Source organism: Acanthochromis polyacanthus, chromosome 10 (assembly GCF_021347895.1).
Source record: "Acanthochromis polyacanthus isolate Apoly-LR-REF ecotype Palm Island chromosome 10, KAUST_Apoly_ChrSc, whole genome shotgun sequence".
Classification (NCBI taxonomy): Eukaryota; Metazoa; Chordata; class Actinopteri; family Pomacentridae; genus Acanthochromis; species Acanthochromis polyacanthus.
The window spans coordinates 19,446,167-19,469,630 of NC_067122.1; the positions used below are offsets into that span (position 1 = coordinate 19,446,167).

The 23,464-nt window shown below is 41.9% G+C and overlaps 4 protein-coding genes across 12 annotated transcripts in view; all 4 read right to left on the reverse strand.

Annotated features, from left to right (window-relative positions):
* Window positions 1-23,464, reverse strand: part of LOC110971872 (protocadherin beta-16-like) — a 74,389-nt gene that overhangs the window by 18,359 nt on the left and 32,566 nt on the right. The window contains exons 2-3 of one of the 7 annotated variants that reach the window (XM_051954401.1): window positions 21,011-21,592; window positions 15,871-17,335 (exon numbers count right to left, since the gene is read on the reverse strand). The exons of 1 other annotated variant lie outside the window; for it this stretch is intronic. In XM_051954401.1, coding sequence (XP_051810361.1) covers window positions 17,108-17,335; window positions 21,011-21,592 — 810 coding nt within the window. In that variant the 3' untranslated portion in view covers window positions 15,871-17,107. Of the gene's footprint in view, window positions 1-13,215; window positions 13,601-15,870; window positions 17,336-20,683; window positions 20,962-21,010; window positions 21,827-23,464 lie in introns of those variants that run through there. 5 more of the 7 variants (XM_051954403.1, XM_051954400.1, XM_051954397.1 and 2 more) reach the window with 5 other exon arrangements.
* On the reverse strand, window positions 2,524-5,170 carry LOC110968535 (protocadherin beta-16-like). Its single transcript, XM_051954396.1, has one exon. The coding sequence runs from the start codon at window positions 4,954-4,956 to the stop codon at window positions 2,539-2,541; it is 2,418 nt and encodes an 805-aa protein (XP_051810356.1). The 5' UTR covers window positions 4,957-5,170; the 3' UTR covers window positions 2,524-2,538.
* LOC110968537 (protocadherin gamma-A11-like) lies at window positions 7,311-12,933 on the reverse strand. 3 transcript variants are annotated; one of them, XM_051954432.1, is made up of 2 exons: window positions 11,070-12,933; window positions 7,311-8,114 (listed from the first exon to the last, which is right to left on the reverse strand). In XM_051954432.1, exons 1-2 carry the CDS (start codon window positions 12,720-12,722, stop codon window positions 7,326-7,328), a joined length of 2,442 nt encoding a protein of 813 aa, XP_051810392.1. In that variant the 5' UTR covers window positions 12,723-12,933; the 3' UTR covers window positions 7,311-7,325. The 3 variants fall into 3 exon arrangements, with proteins under 3 accessions (XP_051810392.1, XP_051810391.1, XP_051810394.1); XM_051954431.1 differs by having other exon boundaries at window positions 7,311-8,185; window positions 11,141-12,932; XM_051954434.1 differs by lacking the exon at window positions 11,070-12,933 and having other exon boundaries at window positions 7,311-10,000.
* On the reverse strand, window positions 22,355-23,440 carry LOC127535756 (protocadherin beta-16-like). Its single transcript, XM_051954439.1, has one exon. It carries the CDS (start codon window positions 23,240-23,242, stop codon window positions 22,370-22,372), a length of 873 nt encoding a protein of 290 aa, XP_051810399.1. The 5' UTR covers window positions 23,243-23,440; the 3' UTR covers window positions 22,355-22,369.

Below are 23,464 nucleotides of genomic sequence, written 5' to 3' on the forward strand. Positions count from 1 at the left end.
AAACAAACAAATAAAAAACCATTCCCACTCCAAGTATAGCAAGGAAAACCGTGTATTCCGTTTTCACAAGTCCTCGCAATGCTCCTCATGAACGCAGGCTGTCTTTTTCTGATTATGTCTAACACATCGACAGAAGGGGCAGGACACACACAGAAAAAAAACAAAAACAACTATCTAGCTGAACTGCAACACGCTTGGCAACAGCGACCCTTTGAGTTAAAAAATATAAATTACAACAATCATGATCAAAGAATAGCTCAGTGTTAGCTCACATTGGGAAAGCTGTGGTGAAACAAGAGTGATTTGGGCCGCTTGAGCATAATTTGTATTTCCCATAAAATATAGTTTCACAATGTGTTGAAGCAACTCAATAACTAAGCAAAAGCTGTAATTGCAAAATCATTGTCTATGATTTATAATAGATACAAATGACAGATACACACGTGGACAAAATTGTTGGTACCCCTCAGTTAAAGAAGGAAAAACCCACAATTCTCACTGAAATCACTTGAAACTCACAAAAGTAACAATAAATAAAAATTTATTGAAAATTAAATAATCAAAAACAGCCATTACTTTTGAATTGTTGATTAACATAATTATTTTTAAAAAACAAACTAATGAAACAGGCCTGGACAAAAATTATGGTACCTCTATAAAAGATTGAAAACTATTTGACCAGAGTGACATGATTAACTCAGGTGTGTCATTTAATTGACATCACAGGTGTTTCCAAACTCATAATCAGTCAGTCTGCCTATTTAAAGGGAGACAAGTAGTCACTCTGCTGTTTGGTGAAAAGGTGTGTACCACACTGAACATGGACAACAGAAAGCGAAGGAGAGAATTGTCCCAGGACATCCGAAAAAAAATTATAGACAAACATCTTAAAGGTAAAGGCTATAAGACCATCTCTAAACAGCTTGAAGTTCCTGTGACAACAGTGGCTCATATTATTCAGAAGTTCAAGACCCACGGGACAGTAGCCAACCTCCCTGGACGTGGCCGCAAGAGGAAAATTGATGACAAATTGAAGAGACGGATCGTTCGAATTGTATCCAAAGAGCCCAGAGCAACCTCCAAAGAAATTAAAGGTGAACTCCAAGGCCAAGGTACATCAGTGTCAGATCGCACCATTCGTCGTTGTTTGAGCCAAAGTGGACTTCATGGGAGACGACCAAGGAGGACACCACTGCTGAAAAAACTCATAAAAAAGCGAGACTGGAATTTGCAAAAATGCATGTAGACAAGCCACAAAGCTTCTGGGAGAATGTCCTTTGGACAGATGAGACCAAACTGGAGCTTTTTGGTAAGGCACATCAACTCTGTGTTCATAGACTCAAAAACCAAGCATTCGAAGAAAAGAACACTGTCCCTACGGTGAAACATGGAGGAGGCTCAGTAGTGTTTTGGGGCTGCTTTGCTGCATCTGGCACAGGGTGTCTTGAAAGTGTGCAAGGTACGATGAAATCTGAAGACTATCAAGGCATTCTGGAGAGAAATGTGCTGCCTAGTGTCAGAAAGCTTGGTCTCAGTCGCAGGTCATGGGTCTTCCAACAGGACAACGATCCAAAACACACAGCCAAAAACACCCAAGAATGGCTGAGAGAAAAGCGTTGGACTATTCTAAAGTGGCCTTCTATGAGCCCAGATCTGAATCCCATTGAACATATGTGGAAGGAGCTGAAACATGCCATTTGGAGAAGACACCCATCAAACCTGAGACAACTGGAGCTGTTTGCTCATGAGGAGTGGGCCAAAATACCTGTTGACAGCTGCAGAACGCTCATTGACAAATACAGAAATCGTTTAATTGCAGTGATTGCCTCAAAAGGTTGTGCAACAAAATATTAAGTTATGGGTACCATCATTTTTGTCCAGCCCTATTTCATTAGTTTGTTTTTTTAAATAATTATATTAATCAACAATTCAAAAGTGATGGCTGATTTTGATTATTTAATTTTCAATAAATTTTTATTTATTGTTACTTTTGTGAGTTTCAAGTGATTTCAGTGAGAATTGTGGGTTTTTCCTTCTTTAACTGAGGGGTACCAACAATTTTGTCCACGTGTGTATGAGGCTAAGACAAAACCACAGCACACTGATAAACAGGTACTGGTATATTATAGAATTAAGTGTGTTCAGTGTCACTGTCCATGGTACTGAATGGATGAGTTGTAGTGTTAGAACACTTCTAACCATCACAGACTTCTATTAAAAAAACAATTTTGGAACTCCACAGGAACCTATTGCTTATAAAGCAGGGGTGTCAAACTCAGTTCCTGGAGGGCCACTATCCTGCATGTTTTAGATGTTTCCCTCTTTCAACACACCTGATTCAAATGATCAGCTTATCATCAAGCTCAGCAGAAGCCTGATAACGAGCCTGATCATTTGAATCAGGTGTGTTGGAAGAGGGAAACATCTAAAACATGCAGGATAGTGGCCCTCCAGGAACTGAGTTTGACACCCCTATTACAAAGGAATGCACCAGTACCATTCTCTTGTTTCGCATTAAATAAAAAGACAATGTGATTGTTATAGTTTTCTAACCTCTAGAGGAGAATCTGGTTCATCCAGGATGCTCTTCTCACTCTGCATCCGCTGCATTGTCCCTGAACAACTGGGATCCATTATCAGCACGTTCTGACTACCAGCTCTGCCGAATTTACAGTCACTCTTTCTGGAGTCTGTCGTCCTGCACACCTCGTAATTGTAGACGTGTTGGAGAGTTCCTGTTGTCCCCAAAGTGTCTGAGTAACGTGGAGGATAATATGGAATGACAGGCAGGTTGGAATGATACAGGATGCGAGACTGTCTCCATCTGTAGATTTTCACTGAGATAATAACCACCAAACACGTGATGAAGAGGAAGGAGACCACAGCCAGAGCCAACACTAAGTAAAAAGTCAGGTTGTCATTGTACTCCTTGTCGTGTGGAAAGTCACTGAACTCCGACAGAACTTCAGGGAAGCTGTCCGCCACCGCCACGTTCACAATGACTGTAGCTGAACGAGAGGGCTGCCCGTTGTCCTCCACTATAACACTCAGTCTCTGTTTCACTGCATCTTTATCACTCACTTGGCGGATGGTTCGGATCTCTCCATTCTGGGAGCCCACTTCAAACAGAGCCCTGTCTGTGGCCTTCTGCAGTTTATACGACAGCCACGCATTCTGTCCAGAGTCCACATCAACAGCCACCACTTTGGTCACCAGATAGCCCACATCTGCTGAACGAGGAACCATTTCAGCCACCACAGAGCCACCAGTCTGGACTGGATACAGGACCTGAGGAGGGTTGTCGTTCTGGTCCTGGATCATCATTTTCACAGTCACATTGCTGCTGAGTGGAGGAGAGCCTCCATCCTGAGCTTTCACTCTGAACTTGAAGTCTTTGATCTGCTCATAGTCAAAAGAGCGCACTGCATGGATGACTCCACTATCAGCACTGACGGACACATATGAGGAGACTGGCACTCCGTTGACAGAGGAGTCCTCCAGAATGTAAGAAACACGAGCATTCTGGTTCCAGTCAGCGTCTGTGGCTCTCACTGTGAATACAGACACACCTGGTGTGTTGTTTTCTACAATGTAGGCCTCATATGAGCTCCTCTCAAAGACAGGCTCGTTGTCATTTACATCAGAGATCTGTAAGGTGAGAGTGACGCTGCTGGAGAGGGAGGGCACTCCCTCATCAGAGCAGGTCACAGTGATGTTATACTCAGAGGCTCTCTCTCTGTCTAAATCACTGTCAGTCACAAGGCTAAAGAATTTTTTTGACGTTGTTTTCATGAGAAATGGCATATGCTCTTCAATATTACATCCAACTTTGCCATTTTCTCCGGAGTCTGGATCTTGAACATTGAATATAGTTACCACAGTTCCTGGCTTAGAATTTTCTGATATGGAGCTCGTTTTAGACATTATATTAATGGACGGGTGATTATCATTTGTATCGGTCACCTCAACAATGATTTTACACGAATCTGTCAGTCCCCCATCATCGCTGGCCTGTACATGTATTTCATAGAGCTGTCCCTTTTCATAATCCAGGGTTCCAACTAGGGAAACTACGCCGCTATCTTCGCCAATTTTGAATATAACGGGAACATCATCTAACGTGTTTGTTATTGTATATAACACCTTTCCATTTGAACCTTCATCTGCATCTATAGCACTAACGGTACTCAAAACTGTACCCTTTGGAGCAGTTTCCAAAATAGTTACTTTGTAAATTTCCTGAGTAAATACTGGGGCATTGTCATTAGCGTCTAATACTGAAATTTCTACTCGCATTGTTCCCGACAGCTGAGGATCTCCACCATCAGTCGCCGTGAGGGTTAAAGAGAGGTGCTCTCGTGCCTCTCTGTCTAGATGTTTTTGCAAAACCATCTCCACCTTCTTGCTTCCATCTTGCTGATTGTGGAGTTTTAGATGGAAGTTGTCTGTAGGTTTTAGCGAATAACCCTGCAATCCGTTCACACCCACATCTAGATCCATGGCTCTCTCGAGCACAAATTTGGCTCCGATCACAGCCGACTCACTGATCCTAAATTTCATCTCATCCTTTTTGAAGCTGGGCGCATTATCGTTAATGTCATTAATTTCGACTGTAACGGTGTAAAATTCGATCGGGTCTTCCAGTGTGATTTGAAGATGTAAAGCACAAGGTGTTGTCTGTCCGCAGAGCGCCTCCCTGTCGATTCTCTCTTTAACGAGCAGGACTCCTCTGTCTTTATTCAGCTCCACGTACTCGGCATTGTCTTCTGTATATATGCGAGCTTTGCCTGATTTCAGTCTTTTCACGTTTATCCCTAAATCCTGCGCTATATTACCAACAAGAGAGCCTTTGGACATTTCCTCGGGAATTGAGTAGGTGACCTGCCCAAACACTGAGCTGAGGGAAAAAACCGACATAAACAACAGTACTTGCCGTCTCATTGTTCTGCCCGACATATCTCCGACGAATACAGCAGATTGAAAGATAGTAATATTCCAAAGCGTCAAGTTCTCGTTATTACAAAGTATTCCGGGGGTAAACTGATAATCTTCGTGTATCCTGAATCCGAAATAAACGAAAGGCAGCGCCGATATCTCTGGTCTGCTGCAACGACGACTGTGTGCTGAATGTGTGTCTCTTTCTCTGTCTAACGTGTCAAATAAAGGGATAAAGCTCAACATTAGCCAACAGCGGCCCTGAGAGTCCAAAGACGTGCACTGCAGAAAGCTGAAGAAGGAGGTTTAATATGAAGAAATAAATGGGTTGAAATCTGAGTCTCAGTCTTTATAAAACTGCTCGTTTCACCATCTTACCTAATTCCCGCGCAATTACTAACTCTATAGAAGAAATGATACACTATTTCACTGCTCAGTTCACAGGTCAGTTCTGTGACATGAACACCTGGCTTGGGAGTCCAACTGCTAAAGTTAGTATGTAGTTTTTTCATTTTATATGTTGCTACAAACTGAAAGTCATGTTCAGTTAAACCAAACACTTAAACCTTAAAAGATAATTTCGAAATTGAATGCTAAATCAATCGTAAATTCTTAACACAGAAAGACATCAAAGTGTTGACTGAAGCAGTTTTTCTTTGACAGGAAAATTTTCCACAAAAAGCTGTTACAATACCAAGGTGATGCACATACATTTACTGTAATTTAGAACGTTCTGGTAACAAAAAGGCATAAACTGACCACGAGAAAGAATCATCCACAACTTTAGCAGCTGATAAAACTAAATCTGCAGCAATGAACAGCACTAAGATGATACATTAGACAGCCATAATATGTTTACTTCCAGTCTTGAAAACTGAAACGTGAAAAAAAGCAAAGCAAATCTTACTGATTGACTTAGAATCATTGTCTAAAGTTTCTATTTTTCACTCTTGTACAATATCTCTTCCCTGAACAAACTCTTGTCATTCACCAAGTCTTCAGCAACAAAACACAACATTACCTTGGAGGATGTTATGAGGTTTTAACACTATAAACTAATATAATGTCCATGAGAAACACTGACATTATACTGTATGTTCACAGTAAGGGGACAATGTAATCAAGTGCACTGAAATGATTGGGCATGTTTCTTCACCTGTTACACATTATTTTTCATCATAGTGGGTAGTACTGTCCACAACACTAGTGCTGAATCCAAATAAGATTAGCCAACAAAAGGGAGTCACAAACTTAATTACAAATTATGTGAAGACAATGTAGTTCTAAAGACAGAAAAAGTAAGACTGCATTCTTTAAATAAACATGGCACTAAATAATTAAAAGAGATTCTCAGATGAATAAAAAAAATGCCATGCACCCACTGAAAAATATGTCAGAATTCATTAGGGTGGAAATAGACTGATGGAGAAGAACACAACAGAAATAGCTCATAAATGAATGAAGACAGTCTTTTAGTTTAAATTTAAAATCAGAAGTAATTTATCAAGCTGCATGACTACAAGGAAGATGATGGTCTTTCCTTGCTTTGGAATACTTATACAATTTGCAATTGTGAATTAAGTTTGCACCAGGTCCATTTAGTAACGTATGAAATTCCCAGCAACTTTGTACATGATCTTGAACATAGTGGTGCTCAAAGGCAGTCCATGTTATGCCTGAAAAATGTATGAACTGATTTGTGTAAACATTACCAGAACTTATGTCAGTCAGATTTCGTTAGCCTAATAGCATAGTTGCCAAAGTTATTTTCTGGCCTTCATGACTTGGGCAACTATGCTATTAGGCTAACGATTTATTTGTCTTTGGTTGTTCACCATTTAAGCATATGGGCATATGAGTGCAATACTTTTAGTTCATAAAGTTAAACTGTCCTGTTAAATACAGTCACTTAAGAACTTAGCCTAAATGTAAGCTTTTCTAGCAAACATTTCAGATGAACAAGAGCTGCAATGTTGCAAATACCACACATGACAATAAATAGTTGACGAAAAAAGAAACAGAGTTTGTTTCTGTACCTGTCTTGTCAAATAAATAGCAATTCCATTAGGACCATAAAATGTTGCTACTGGACCGGATTCTGCAAAGTGCATATTATATTCAAATGCTGTATTTAAGGATCTTCTACAGTGTAGTACTAAAATTTTTTAACTATACTAAAAGTTGGTTAAACAAGGCCTGCAAGTTTTAAAATTAAAATGGACAAAACTTACATGTTGCATAATTTTGCAGTAAATAGGACATGCATGTTGCTATAGAATATAGATTATGAAAGTGCTCAACACACATAGTTGTTAGGACAGAAAATTGGCGATATCGAAGAAAGCATAAGTGCACTGCATTGTGAATCCCAGCTTTTGCAGATCCATACTTCAGTATGCCCCATAATAGACAGATATAACCATGTTTTGTTTGATGAGACTAACCTCTAGAGGAGAGTCTGGTTCATCCAGGATGCTCTTCTCACTCTGCATCCGCTGCATCGTCCCTGAACAACTGGGATCCATTATCAGCACGTTCTGACTACCAGCTCTGCCGAACTTACAGTCACTCTTTCTGGAGTCTGTCGTCCTGCACACCTCGTAATTGTACACGTGTTGGAGAGTCCCTGTTGTCCCCAAAGTGTCTGAGTAACGTGGAGGATAATATGGAATGACAGGCAGGTTGGAATGATACAGGATGCGAGACTGTCTCCATCTGTAGATTTTCACTGAGATAATAACCACCAAACACGTGATGAAGAGGAAGGAGACCACAGCCAGAGCCAACACTAAGTAAAAAGTCAGGTTGTCATTGTACTCCTTGTCGTGTGGAAAGTCACTGAACTCCGACAGAACTTCAGGGAAGCTGTCCGCCACCGCCACGTTCACAATGACTGTAGCTGAACGAGAGGGCTGCCCGTTGTCCTCCACTATAACACTCAGTCTCTGTTTCACTGCATCTTTATCACTCACTTGGCGGATGGTTCGGATCTCTCCATTCTGGGAGCCCACTTCAAACAGAGCCCTGTCTGTGGCCTTCTGCAGTTTATACGACAGCCACGCATTCTGTCCAGAGTCCACATCAACAGCCACCACTTTGGTCACCAGATAGCCCACATCTGCTGAACGAGGAACCATTTCAGCCACCACAGAGCCACCAGTCTGGACTGGATACAGGACCTGAGGAGGGTTGTCGTTCTGGTCCTGGATCATCATTTTCACTGTCACGTTGCTGCTGAGTGGAGGAGAGCCTCCATCCTGAGCTTTCACTCGGAACTTGAAGTCTTTGATCTGCTCGTAGTCAAAAGAGCGCACTGCATGGATGACTCCACTATCAGCACTGACGGACACATATGAGGAGACTGGCACTCCGTTGACAGAGGAGTCCTCCAGAATGTAAGAAACACGAGCATTCTGGTTCCAGTCAGCATCTGTGGCTCTCACTGTGAATACAGACACACCTGGTGTGTTGTTTTCTACAATGTAGGCCTCATATGAGGTCCTCTCAAAGACAGGCTCATTGTCATTTACATCAGAGATCTGTAAGGTGAGAGTGACGCTGCTGAAGAGGGAGGGGACTCCTTCATCAGAGCAGGTCACAGTGATGTTATACTCAGAGGCTCTCTCTCTGTCTAAACCACTGTCTGTCACTAAACTGTAGAAGTCGTTTGAAGACGTTATAATTGTAAACGGAATGTTACCATTTATTCTGCAGTTCACTTGACCATTGTTACTTGAATCTGGGTCAAAGACACTGAACATAACTATAACTGTACCATGGGGAGAGTCTTCTGGGATTGAATCAGATTTGGAAAGTATACTGATTACAGGCTTATTGTCATTAATGTCAATGACATCAACTATAATCTTACTGGAATCAGAAAGGCCACCACTGTCTTTAGCCTCAATATCAATTTGGTAATATTTGGCTTTTTCAAAGTCAACTTCACCAACGAGTATGACTTCGCCGTTTTCACTAATTGTAAATATATCAGACACGCTGTCCATAGTAGTAGACACAGAATAAGAGACTTCCCCGTTCGTTCCTTTATCTGCATCAGAAGCGCTCACTGATGTTAACGTTGTACCTTTGTGAGAATTTTCCGTTATGGCTGCCTTGTACACTGACTGCGTAAAAACGGGAGCATTATCGTTTACATCGAGCACTGTGACATAAATCTTCACTGTACCAGACATCTGAGGGTCTCCTCCATCTACTGCTGTTAACAGCAATGATATTTGCTCCTCTTTCTCACGATCTAAAGGCTTGTGTAAAATCATTTCCACCTTTTTATTTCCATCTGCCTGACCTTCTATTTTCAGTACAAAATTATCTGTAGGTTTCAAGGTATAATTTTTCAGGCCATTTATTCCGATGTCTGCATCAACCGCTCTTTCTAACACAAATTTAGACCCGGTAATTGCAGATTCGCTGATTTCAAAACGTTTCTCATCATTTTTAAAACTCGGGCTGTTGTCGTTGATGTCTGTAATCTCTATTGTTATTCGAAAAAGTTCCATCGGGTTTTCTAGAATAATCTGCAAATGCAGAGCACAAGGCGTCGTCTGCCTGCAGAGCGACTCTCTGTCTATCCTTTCTTTCAACAGGAGGACGCCTCTTTCTCTGCTCAGCTCAATATAGTCTGCGCCGTCGCTCGTAAATATACGAGCTTTACCTGACTTTAGCCTTTTCACATCTAAACCTAAATCCCGTGCTATGTTGCCCACAACAGATCCCTTTGACATTTCCTCAGGAATCGAGTAGCTGACTTGGCCGAGAACGGAAGCCAGAGAAAGGACCGAGATGAAAAACAGTACTTGCCGTCTCATTGTTCTATCCAGGATTCTCGCTGCGCAGCAAAAACAAGTGTAATGATCGACTTCACGCTAAAAACAACATTCCCATGTAAAAATAGACCGTCTGAAGGAATATCAATATAATCCAGAAGTGATGAGTCTATCGCTTTGATGAATCCATCGAATAGATTTGCAGTCCGCGAACAGTGCTCTCACTCTCACTCTCTTTCTCTAAAATACCGTTATGACATGGGAGGATCTGATTCAAATCCTGTCTACAACTGCAACACGTTGACCAACAGCGGCCCATTGAGTTCAAAGAGTAAAACTGCAAGAAAATAAAATGTACTTTGAGCTAAAATGCTTTAGATATAAACATAGCCAGTACAATAAAACTATTAAAAAAGTGAGCTCAGTATCGCATAGATTTATAGTGATGATGATGATGAAAACAAAACACCAGAGTCACAGAACATTTTAAAGGAATCAGAGCGAGACAGAGAAGGAGGCCAAGACACTCGTGCCTCTGTCCGAGGTGCTGAAATTCTGTTGTCAGAGAGGAAACATGCAGCTTTGACATAAAGAAAAAGGAAATTTTCTAACCTCCAGAGGAGAGTCTGGTTCATCCAGGATGCTCTTCTCACTCTGCATCCGCTGCATCGTCCCTGAACAACTGGGATCCATTATCAGCACGTTCTGACTACCAACTCTGCCGAACTTACAGTCACTCTTTCTGGAGTCTGTCGTCCTGCACACCTCGTAATTGTACACGTGTTGGAGAGTCCCTGTTGTCCCCAAAGTGTCTGAGTAACGTGGAGGATAATATGGAATGACAGGCAGGTTGGAATGATACAGGATGCGAGACTGCCTCCATCTGTAGATTTTCACTGAGATAATAACCACCAAACACGTGATGAAGAGGAAGGAGACCACAACCAGAGCCAACACTAAGTAAAAAGTCAGGTTGTCATTGTACTCCTTGTCATGTGGAAAGTCACTGAACTCCGACAGAACTTCAGGGAAGCTGTCCGCCACCGCCACGTTCACAATGACTGTAGCTGAACGAGAGGGCTGCCCGTTGTCCTCCACTATAACACTCAGTCTCTGTTTCACTGCATCTTTATCACTCACTTGGCGGATGGTTCGGATCTCTCCATTCTGGGAGCCCACTTCAAACAGAGCCCTGTCTGTGGCCTTCTGCAGTTTATACGACAGCCACGCATTCTGTCCAGAGTCCACATCAACAGCCACCACTTTGGTCACCAGATAGCCCACATCTGCTGAACGAGGAACCATTTCAGCCACCACAGAGCCAGCAGTCTGGACTGGATACAGGACCTGAGGAGGGTTGTCGTTCTGGTCCTGGATCATCATTTTCACTGTCACATTGCTGCTGAGTGGAGGAGAACCTCCATCCTGTGCTTTCACTCTGAACTTGAAGTCTTTGATCTGCTCGTAGTCAAAAGAGCGCACTGCACGGATGACTCCACTATCAGCACTGACGGACACATATGAGGAGACTGGCACTCCGTTGACAGAGGAGTCCTCCAGAATGTAAGAAAGACGAGCATTCTGGTTCCAGTCAGCGTCTGTGGCTCTCACTGTGAATACAGACACACCTGGTGTGTTGTTTTCTACAATGTAGGCCTCATATGAGCTCCTCTCAAAGACAGGCTCGTTGTCATTTACATCAGAGATCTGTAAGGTGAGAGTGACGCTGCTGGAGAGGGAGGGCACTCCCTCATCAGAGCAGGTCACAGTGATGTTATACTCAGAGGCTCTCTCTCTGTCTAAATCACTGTTTGCTAGTATGCTATAGAAACCATTTGATGTATTTTCAATAATGAACGGTTCACCGTGACTCAGAAAACATTTAACTACTCCGTTATTGTCCGAGTCAGCATCATGAACATTCATAACCGCAACAACTGTTTGTAAGGACGAATCCTCCGGTATAGATTGTGTAGTTGACATTAAATCTATTATTGGACCATTATCATTCACATCTGTGATATCTAATATAATTTTACATGAGTCACTGAGTCCACCGCGATCTTTTGCTTTAATATTTAACTGATAATGTTTTGATGTTTCATAATCCACGTTGCCAATCAATCGTACTTCTCCACTTGTCTCATGGATTTCGAATAAATCCAAAATACCATTGACATTGTTTGAAATCGAATATGTTACAAAGGCATTTGGTCCTTTATCTATATCGGTGGCTGTTACAGTCAATAATGATGTTCCTTTCTGAGAATTTTCCATTAAACTACCTTTATACGTTGACTGCGAAAATACTGGAGCATTGTCATTCGCGTCTAACACAGTTACATGAATGTGCACTGTCCCTGACAGCTGAAGCTCCCCTCCGTCCACAGCTGTTAGTGTAAGGGTCAGTCTCTCCTCTTTCTCTCGATCAAGAGGTTTCTCCAAAACCATCTCTATTTCTTTTCCTCCATCAGCGTTGTCGTTGAGTTTTAAGGCAAAATTATCCGTGGGGTTTAGAGAATAGCTTTTGAGTCCATTTATTCCAACGTCCGAATCCAACGCTTTCTCTAATACAAATTTAGCCCCACTCACTGCCGATTCACTTATCTCAAATAACACATTATTCATTTCAAACATAGGGGCGTTGTCGTTGATATCTGTTATTTCTACCGTAACGCGATAAAACTCGATGGGATTTTCCAAAATGATTTGAAAATGTAAAGCACAAGGAGTCGTTTGTTTGCATAACGTCTCTCTGTCTATTTTCTCTTTGATGAGAAGGAGCCCCTTTTCTTTATTTAATTCAATGTATTCAGCACTGTTTCCAACATGTAAGCGAGCTTTTCCTGTTTTGAGCCGCTTTAAATCCAGACCTAAATCCTGTGCTATGTTGCCGACTAACGAGCCTTTTGACATTTCCTCTGGAATAGAATAACTGACCTGCCCAAGCACGGAACAAAGAGAGAGCATCAAGAAAAACAATAGTACTTGCCACCTCATTGTTTCGCTCAGCGTTTCTCGATAATCATGAAGAACAAAAAATAATCCAAAAAAGAACAACTGTGTTCTTCTTGCAGGGCGAAGAATGAAGTAGCTGTTTACGCAAATGCTGAGCAAAATCTATTCAATTCAGATGTCCGTGTGCATAGTTCTCTGAATCACGGATGGTGCATTGTGTCGACAGTGCTTCCCGCAAATCTGAATGACTGGGGAGGTGCTGCTAAAATCTGCAATGAAACAGCCACACACTGGCCAACAGCGTCCCTACGAGTCCAAAACATGAAACTGCAAATTTGTGGGTATTACAAAGTAATTCAAAGTAATGGACAAAATGACCACGTTGACGATGATTCTCAGTCAAAGTGATTGAAAACCTCAAAACTGTGAAATTATAAAGACTTAAAAACAAAAAAGGCTAAATTTGTCAAAACAAAACATTGAAAGTCAGCTGAACTCCACAAGTTACTACGACCATGAAATGTTAAAAAACTAACAGCACCATCACAAAACACACAAGCACACTCAATTACTCAGACACACTCCGATTGAAGTCAGAACCCCGTGTGTTTCTCAACAAAATTGGCAACACTGAGCACACAGAAATATCACTTATGCAGCAATGTGAACATTGGCCTGTCGCTGTCTGTGGTCCGGAAGCACATGTAACATAAATTAAACGGAGGAGAGTAAAACAAAGAAAACACTCGGTGTGGGTAGTAATTTTGCTAAATGCAAGCAATCACATCAGTAGAACTTTTAGGCTGAAGTACTAACCTCTAGAGGAGAGTCGGGTTCATCCAGGATGCTCTTCTCATTCTGCATCCGCTGCATCGTCCCTGAACAACTGGGATCCATTATCAGCACGTTCTGACTACTAGCTTTGCCGAATTTACAGTCACTCTTTCTGGAGTCTGTCGTCCTGCACACCTCGTAATTGTACACGTGTTGGAGAGTCCCTGTTGTCCCCAAAGTGTCTGAGTAACGTGGAGGATAATATGGAATGACAGGCAGGTTGGAATGATACAGGATGCGAGACTGTCTCCATCTGTAGATTTTCACTGAGATAATAACCACCAAACACGTGATGAAGAGGAAGGAGACCACAGCCAGAGCCAACACTAAGTAAAAAGTCAGGTTGTCATTGTACTCCTTGTCGTGTGGAAAGTCACTGAACTCCGACAGAACTTCAGGGAAGCTGTCCGCCACTGCCACGTTCACAATGACTGTAGCTGAACGAGAGGGCTGCCCGTTGTCCTCCACTATAACACTCAGTCTCTGTTTCACTGCATCTTTATCAGTCACTTGGCGGATGGTTCGGATCTCTCCATTCTGGGAGCCCACTTCAAACAGAGCCCTGTCTGTGGCCTTCTGCAGTTTATACGACAGCCACGCATTCTGTCCAGAGTCCACATCAACAGCCACCACTTTGGTCACCAGATAGCCCACATCTGCTGAACGAGGAACCATTTCAGCCACCACAGAGCCACCAGTCTGGACTGGATACAGGACCTGAGGAGGGTTGTCATTCTGGTCCTGGATCATCATTTTCACTGTCACATTGCTGCTGAGTGGAGGAGAGCCTCCATCCTGCGCTTTCACTCTGAACTGGAAGTCTTTGATCTGCTCGTAGTCAAAAGAGCGCACTGCATGGATGACTCCACTATCAGCACTGACGGACACATATGAGGAGACTGGCACTCCGTTGACAGAGGAGTCCTCCAGAATGTAAGAAACACGAGCATTCTGATTCCAGTCAGCGTCTGTGGCTCTCACTGTGAATACAGACACACCTGGTGTGTTGTTTTCTACAATGTAGGCCTCATATGAGCTCCTCTCAAAGACAGGCTCGTTGTCATTTACATCAGAGATCTGTAAGGTGAGAGTGACGCTGCTGGAGAGGGAGGGCACTCCCTCATCAGAGCAGGTCACACTGATGTTATACTCAGAGGCTCTCTCTCTGTCTAATTCACTATCTGTCACTAAACTGTAGAAATTATTTGTCGATGCTTTTAAAGTGAAGGGTATATTTTCGCTCATCAGACACTGGACTTTCCCATTTTCTCCGGAGTCCCTGTCTTCAATGTTTATCATTGTCACAACTGTATTGAGTTCAGCATCCTCTGATATCACATTTGACTTTGACATTATGTTAATCTCAGGCTTGTTATCATTCATATCTTGCACATCAACAATTAATTTGCACGAATCTGTGAGTCCTCCTTCATCACTGGCAAGAATATTTATTTGGTAGTTTCGTGATTGTTCAAAGTCAATGTTTCCAATTAAAGTCACTTCACCGTTTTTCTCATTGACATCAAATATTTTCATGTCATCATTCGAGATCGAATATGTAATTTTACTGTTGGAGCCTTGATCTGCATCTGAGGCTGACACAGCAGCAACAACTGTTCCTTTTGGTGAATTCTCGGTTACTGTAGCTTTGTATGTTTGTTGTGTAAAAACAGGAGCATTATCATTAGCGTCTAAAACTGTGATGAGGATCAGCATCGTTCCTGACATCTGCGGCTCTCCTCCATCTACAGCCGTCAACACGAGAGACATCTGCTCTTGTTTCTCTCTGTCTAAAGGTTTCTGTAGCACCATCTCGATGTTTTTGTTACCATCAGCATTATTGTGTAGCTTCAGAGCAAAATTATCTGTTGGATTCAGCTGATATCCATGAATACTATTTATTCCTACATCGAGATCCACAGCTCTTTCTAAAACAAATTTTGCCCCGATCATCGCTGACTCGCTGATTTTGAAAATGATTTCACTCTTTTTAAAGGTTGGTACATTATCATTGATATCTGTGATCTGCACTGTAACAGTGTAAAATTCCATTGGATTCTCTAAAATAATCTGAAAATGTAAAGCACAAGGCGTCGTCTGTCTGCAGAGCGCCTCTCTGTCCATTCTCTCTTTAACAAGGAGGACTCCTCTTTCTCTGTTTAGCTCGACGTACTCGTCGCTGTCTCGAGTATAAATTCGAGCCTTACCTGAAGCCAAACGTTTAATTTGTAAACCCAAATCCTGTGCAATATTACCCACTAAAGATCCTTTTGGCATTTCCTCCGGAATCGTGTAGCTGACCTGCCCGAGCACCGAGCTGACGGAGAGCACAGAGACAAACAACAGTACTTGCCTGGCCATTGTTCTATCCGATTATTTTTCAGTGAGATTCGGTGTTCATATCCCATAAATAAAGACAGATTTCAACAACAAGTGTTCATTTAGAACCTGCATAATCCAAAAAAGTGAAATTTCATCTGAAAGGCCGACGCATCTTTCCCAAAAAATTGATAAAACGCGAGCGTCCTGCCTTTCCCGTCGTGCTCTTTCTTTATAATGTCGACGTTACTTGGGAGGTTCTGCTACAAACATGCTGCTAGTTGTCGACACTCTGGTCAACAGCGGCCCTAAGAGTTCAGATGAGAAAACTGCAGGATTCAATCAAAACTGAATCTGTATTGAGAAAATTTCTCTTCAGGAAAAAACACTAAATTTGAAAGACAGTGACTATATACACAATGGTCATGTGAAGACATTACCAAAGGTCTACAGATCATGTTAAAAGGTACAATTTCATGTCTGGTACAATTTGTTTGTATCAAATTTTAGCTATGGAATGTTTTTTAATATGTTGTTCCATTAATATAGCAATCAAAATGTTTTTATTATTTATGTATTTATTTTTAAAGGGTTACATGTTGCTTGTTAAGACATAGGAATCCAAAGATTCGAATGATCAGCCAGCACTACAATACTTCTGAAAACACTGTGGCTTGAAGGGAAGATGAAGCAGTTGAGGAACGTGAGTGTCGCTGTCCAACGTTCTGAACTGCTAAATGCTGATCAACGTCACACATCGCGACACAACTCTTGTCCAAAAAAATAATTCACACAAAAATTAACACACGTTTTCTGTGATTGACTCCAAAAAATACAGTGACGCCACCAAAAAGATAAACAATATATTAAACTCAATATGCTACTTTGAAACTTCACCAAATACTCACAATGTCAGAAAGTAAGAGAAAGGTTTCTGCTTATGGGCAGAGAGTTCTAAACCGTTCCACCGAGCGTTCAGCAAAATTATGTGGGAAAATATCTTAATAATATTTCCTATCTGAGTATTTTTCAAATCCAAGTTTCCACCCAGTGAATATGAAAGAAATGAAAGTTTAAAAACGAACTGTTGGTTTCACAAGGAATCTATATTGACATGAATGATAATAATAATAAAAAGACTTCAGCCAGGATCTCAACAACAAATAATGATGAAATAGCTTATTGACGAAAAAAAATCGTATGCATAAAGACAAATTGTGGAGATTTTAATAAGCACAAAGAGAACCCTTAACTGCGACACACACACTCCACTTTTAAAACAGAAAATGTTCTTGATTTGAATTAAAAATAGTTACACAGAAGTAGAAACAAAGTGAAAGCAGTCTAACCTCTAGAGGAGAGTCTGGTTCATCCAGGATGCTCTTCTCACTCTGAATCCGCTGCATCGTCCCTGAACAACTGGGATCCATTATCAGCACGTTCTGACTACCAGCTCTGCCGAACTTACAGTCACTCTTTCTGGAGTCTGTCGTCCTGCACACCTCGTAATTGTATACGTTTTGGAGAGTCCCTGTTGTCCCCAAAGTGTCTGAGTAACGTGGAGGATAATATGGAATGACAGGCAGGTTGGAGTGATACAGGATGCGAGACTGTCTCCATCTGTAGATTTTCACTGAGATAATAACCACCAAACACGTGATGAAGAGGAAGGAGACCACAGCCAGAGCCAACACTAAGTAAAAAGTCAGGTTGTCATTGTACTCCTTGTCGTGTGGAAAGTCACTGAACTCCGACAGAACTTCAGGGAAGCTGTCCGCCACCGCCACGTTCACAATGACTGTAGCTGAACGAGAGGGCTGCCCGTTGTCCTCCACTATAACACTCAGTCTCTGTTTCACTGCATCTTTATCACTCACTTGGCGGATGGTTCGGATCTCTCCGTTCTGGGAGCCCACTTCAAACAGAGCCCTGTCTGTGGCCTTCTGCAGTTTATACGACAGCCACGCATTCTGTCCAGAGTCCACATCAACAGCCACCACTTTGGTCACCAGATAGCCCACATCTGCTGAACGAGGAACCATTTCAGCCACCACAGAGCCACCAGTCTGGACTGGATACAGGACCTGAGGAGGGTTGTCATTCTGGTCCTGGATCATCATTTTCACTGTCACATTGCTGCTGAGTGGAGGAGAGCCTCCATCCTGCGCTTTCACTCGGAACTTGAAGTCTTTGATCTGCTCATAGTCAAAAGAGCGCACTGCATGGATGACTCCACTATCAGCACTGACGGACACATATGAGGAGACTGGCACTCCGTTGACAGAGGAGTCCTCCAGAATGTAAGAAACACGAGCATTCTGGTTCCAGTCAGCGTCTGTGGCTCTCACTGTGAATATAGACACACCTGGTGTGTTGTTTTCTACAATGTAGGCCTCATATGAGCTCCTCTCAAAGACAGGCTCGTTGTCATTTACATCAGAGATCTGTAAGGTGAGAGTGACGCTGCTGGAGAGGGAGGGCACTCCCTCATCAGAGCAGGTCACAGTGATGTTATACTCAGAGGCTCTCTCTCTGTCTAAATCACTGTCTGTCACTAAACTGTAGAAATTATTTGTTGAAGCTTTTAAAATTAAAGGTACATTTTCGCTCATCAGACACTGGACTTTCCCATTTTCTCCGGAGTCCCTGTCTTCAATGTTTATCATTGTAACAACTGTATTGAGTTCAGCATCCTCTGATATCACATTTGACTTTGACATTATGTTAATTTCAGGCTTGTTATCATTCATATCTTGCACATCGACAATTAATTTGCAAAAATCTGTGAGTCCTCCTTCATCACTGGCAAGTAGATTGATTTGATAGTTTCGTGATTCTTCAAAGTCAATGGTTCCAATTAAAGTCACTTCACCGTTTTCATCATTTATATTAAAGACTTTTCTGATATCATCCATAGTGTTTGTTATCGAATACGTAATTTTACTGTTGGAGCCCTGATCTGCATCTGAGGCTGTAACAGTAGCAACAACTGTTCCTTTTGGTGAATTCTCAGTAACTGTAGCTTTGTACGTTTGTTGTGTAAAAACAGGAGCATTATCATTAACGTCTAAAACTGTGATGAGGATCAGCATCGTTCCTGACATCTGCGGCTCTCCTCCATCTACAGCCGTCAACACGAGAGACATCTGCTCCTGTTTCTCTCTGTCTAAAGGTTTCTGCAGCACCATCTCAACGTGTTTATTTCCATCAGCATTATTGTGCACCTTTAGTGCGAAATTATCTGTTGGTTTTAACTGGTAGCTTTTTAGATCATTAATTCCTACATCGAGATCCACAGCTCTTTCTAGAACAAATTTTGCACCGATCACCGCTGACTCGCTGATTTGAATTTCATCTCAGTTTTTCAAAGGTTGGTACATTATCATTGATGTCTGTGATCTGCACTGTAACACTATAAAATTCCATTGGATTCTCTAAAATAATCTGAAAATGTAAGGCACAAGGCGTCGTCTGTCTGCAGAGCGCCTCTCTGTCCATTCTCTCTTTAACAAGGAGGACTCCTCTTTCTCTGTTTAGCTCGATGTACTCGTCGCTGTCTCGAGTATAAATTCGAGCCTTGCCTGAAACCAAACGTTTAATTTGTAAACCTAAATCCTGTGCAATATTACCCACTAAAGATCCTTTTGGCATTTCCTCTGGAATCGTGTAGCTGACCTGCCCGAGCACCGAGCTGACGGAGAGCAGAGAGACAAACAACAGTACTTGCCTGGCCATTGTTCTATCCGATTATTTTTCGCTGAGATTCAGTGCTGATATTCCATAAAAATACAGATTCCACCGTCGAACGTTAATTTAGCACCTGTATAATCCAAAAAGTGAAATATTATCTGAAAGGTCGACGTATCTTTCCCTAATATTTCATAAAACGCGAGCGTCCCGTCTTTCCTGTCGTGCTCTTTCTGTATAATGTCGACGTTACATTGGAGGTTCTGCGACAAACATGCTGCCAGTTGTCGACACTCTGGTCAACAGCGGCCCTAAGAGTTCAGATGAGAAAACTGCAGGATTCAATCAAAACTGAATCTACGTTGACAATACTTTCCTTCACTAAAAACACTGAATTTGAATGACAGTGACAACAAACACAATGGTCATGTGAAGATATTCTAAAAGCTCCCCAGATCCCGTTCAAAAGTGCAGTTTAATTTCTACAGTTAGTTTGTATCTCATTTCAGCGATAAAATGTTTTATTTATATGTTGTTTCGTTAATATAAAATCAAAATGTTTCCAGTACTTACGTATGTATTTTCAAAGGGTTACATGTTATTTGTTTAGATATACCAAGCGAAAAATCTGAATCCTGAACCGGCACTACAATACTTCTAAAAACAGCGTGGCCTGATGGGGAGATGAAGGAAGTGAGGAACGTGAGTGTCGCTGTCCAATGTTCTGAACTGTTAGTGCTGCAAACGAGCAGACATCTGCGACACAAGCCTTGTCCACAAAAACATTCACACGAAACTTAACACACGTTTTCTATGATTGACCCTCAAAAAGACACTGACGCCACCAAAAACATGGAAAATATGAAAGTCAACATGCTACTTTGAAACTTCACCTAACAAAATGTGAGAAAATAAGAAAGACGGTTTATGCCAATGGGCAGATTGTTCTAAATGGTTCCACCAGGCGTTCGGCAAAACTTTTGCAAAAAATATCTTAATATTTCCTATCTGAGTGTTTTCAAATCCAAGTTCATACCACAGTGAATATGAAACAAATGAAAATTCAAATATGAACTGTCGGTTTCACAGCAAGAAATCTTGATTGACATTAATGCTACTAATAAAAAAAAACTTCAGCCAGGATCTCAGCGACGAATAATAATTAAATAGCTAATTGACGAAAAAAATCGTATACATAAAGACAAATTGTGGATATTTAATAAACAACAAGAGAACCCTTAACATCGACACACACTCCACTTTTAAAACAGAAAATGTGCTTGATTTGAATTAAAATGAGTTATTCAGATGTAGAAACAAAGTGAAAGCAGTCTAACCTCAAGAGGAGAGTCTGGTTCATCCAGGATGCTCTTCTCATTCTGCATCCGCTGCATCGTCCCTGAACAACTGGGATCCATTATCAGCACGTTCTGACTACCAGCTCTGCCGAACTTACAGTCACTCTTTCGGGAGTCTGTCGTCCTGCACACCTCGTAATTGTACACGTGTTGGAGAGTCCCTGTTGTCCCCAAAGTGTCTGAGTAACGTGGAGGATAATATGGAATGACAGGCAGGCTGGAATGATACAGGATGCGAGACTGTCTCCATCTGTAGATTTTCACTGATATAATAACCACCAAACACGTGATGAAGAGGAAGGAGACCACAGCCAGTGCCAACACTAAGTAAAAAGTCAGGTTGTCATTGTACTCCTTGTCGTGTGGAAAGTCACTGAACTCCGACAGAACTTCAGGGAAGCTGTCCGCCACCGCCACGTTCACAATGACTGTAGCTGAACGAGAGGGCTGCCCGTTGTCCTCCACTATAACACGCAGTCTCTGTTTCACTGCATCTTTATCACTCACTTGGCGGATGGTTCGAATCTCTCCATTCTGGGAGCCCACTTCAAACAGAGCCCTGTCTGTGGCCTTCTGCAGTTTATACGACAGCCACGCATTCTGTCCAGAGTCCACATCAACAGCCACCACTTTGGTCACCAGATAGCCCACATCTGCTGAACGAGGAACCATTTCAGCCACCACAGAGCCACCAGTCTGGACTGGATACAGGACCTGAGGAGGGTTGTCATTCTGGTCCTGGATCATCATTTTCACTGTCACGTTGCTGCTGAGTGGAGGAGAGCCTCCATCCTGCGCTTTCACTCGGAACTGGAAGTCTTTGATCTGCTCATAGTCAAAGAGCGCACTGCATGGATGACTCCACTATCAGCACTGACGGACACATATGAGGAGACTGGCACTCCGTTGACAGAGGAGTCCTCCAAAATGTAAGAAACACGAGCATTCTGGTTCCAGTCAGCGTCTGTGGCTCTCACTGTGAATATAGACACACCTGGTGTGTTGTTTTCTACAATGTAGGCCTCATATGAGCTCCTCTCAAAGACAGGCTCGTTGTCATTTACATCAGAGATCTGTAAGGTGAGAGTGACGCTGCTGGAGAGGGAGGGCACTCCCTCATCAGAGCAGGTCACAGTGATGTTATACTCAGAGGCTCTCTCTCTGTCTAAATCACTGTCAGTCACTAAACTGTAGAAATTATTTGTTGATGATTTAAAATAAAAGGTATATTTTCATTAATGAAGCATTCTACGTTTCCATTTTCTCCTGAGTCTAAATCCTCTATGCTTATCATTGTAACAACTGTATTGAGTTCAGCATCCTCTGAAATAACAGCTGATTTTGACATTATGGTAATTTCAGGTTTATTGTCATTCATATCTTGCACATCAACAATTAATTTGCACGAATCTGTGAGTCCTCCTTCATCACTGGCAAGAAGATTTATTTGATAGTTTCGTGATTGTTCAAAGTCAATGTTTCCAATTAAAGTCACTCACCGTTTTCCTCATTTACATCAAACACTTTCCTGACATCATCTAACGTATTTGTGATTGAATATGTAATTTTACTATTGGAGCCTCGATCTGCATCTGAGGCTGTAACAGTAGCAACAATTGTTCCTTTTGGTGAATTCTCAGTAACTGTAGCTTTGTATGTTTGTTGTGTAAAAACAGGAGCATTATCATTAGCGTCCAAAACTGTGATGAGGATCAGCATCGTTCCTGACATCTGCGGCTCTCCTCCGTCTACAGCCGTCAACACGAGATATATCTGCTCCTGTTTCTCTCTGTCTAAAGGTTTCTGCAGCACCATCTCGACGTGTTTATTTCCATCAGCGATGTTGTGCAGCTTCAGAGCAAAATTATCTGTTGGTTTTAATTGGTAGCTTTTCAAATCATTAATTCCTACATCGGGATCCACAGCTCTTTCTAGAACAAATTTTGCACCGATCACCGCTGACTCGCTGATTTTGAATTTCATCTCAGTTTTTTCAAAGGTTGGTGCATTATCATTGATATCTGTTATCTGCACTGTAACACTATAAAATTCCATTGGATTCTCTAAAATAATCTGAAAATGTAAAGCACAAGGCGTCGTCTGTCTGCAGAGAGCCTCTCTGTCAATTCTCTCTTTAACAAGCAGGACTCCTCTTTCTCTGTTTAGTTCGATGTACCCGTCGCTGTCTCGGGTGAAAATTCGCGCTTTACCTGCTGCCAAACGTTTGATTTGTAAACCTAAATCATTTGCGATATTACCCACTAAAGATCCTTTTGGCATTTCTTCTGGTATTGTGTAGCTGACCTGCCCGAGCACCGAGCTGACGGAGAGCACAGAGACAAACAACAGTACTTGCCTGGCCATTGTTCTATCCGATTTTTTTTTCCGTGAGGCTCCAAATATTTATATTCCAGAAAGCAAATCCAGATTCCACTATCAGTCAATATCGCTCCCTTACTATCCACAGAAAATAGATGCGCTCCAATGACGACGTTGAATTTCCAAAAAAACTGTACAGCATTCGAGTGTCCCGTCTTTCCTGTCGTGTTCTTTCTTTATAATGTCGACGTTACATGGGAGGTTCTG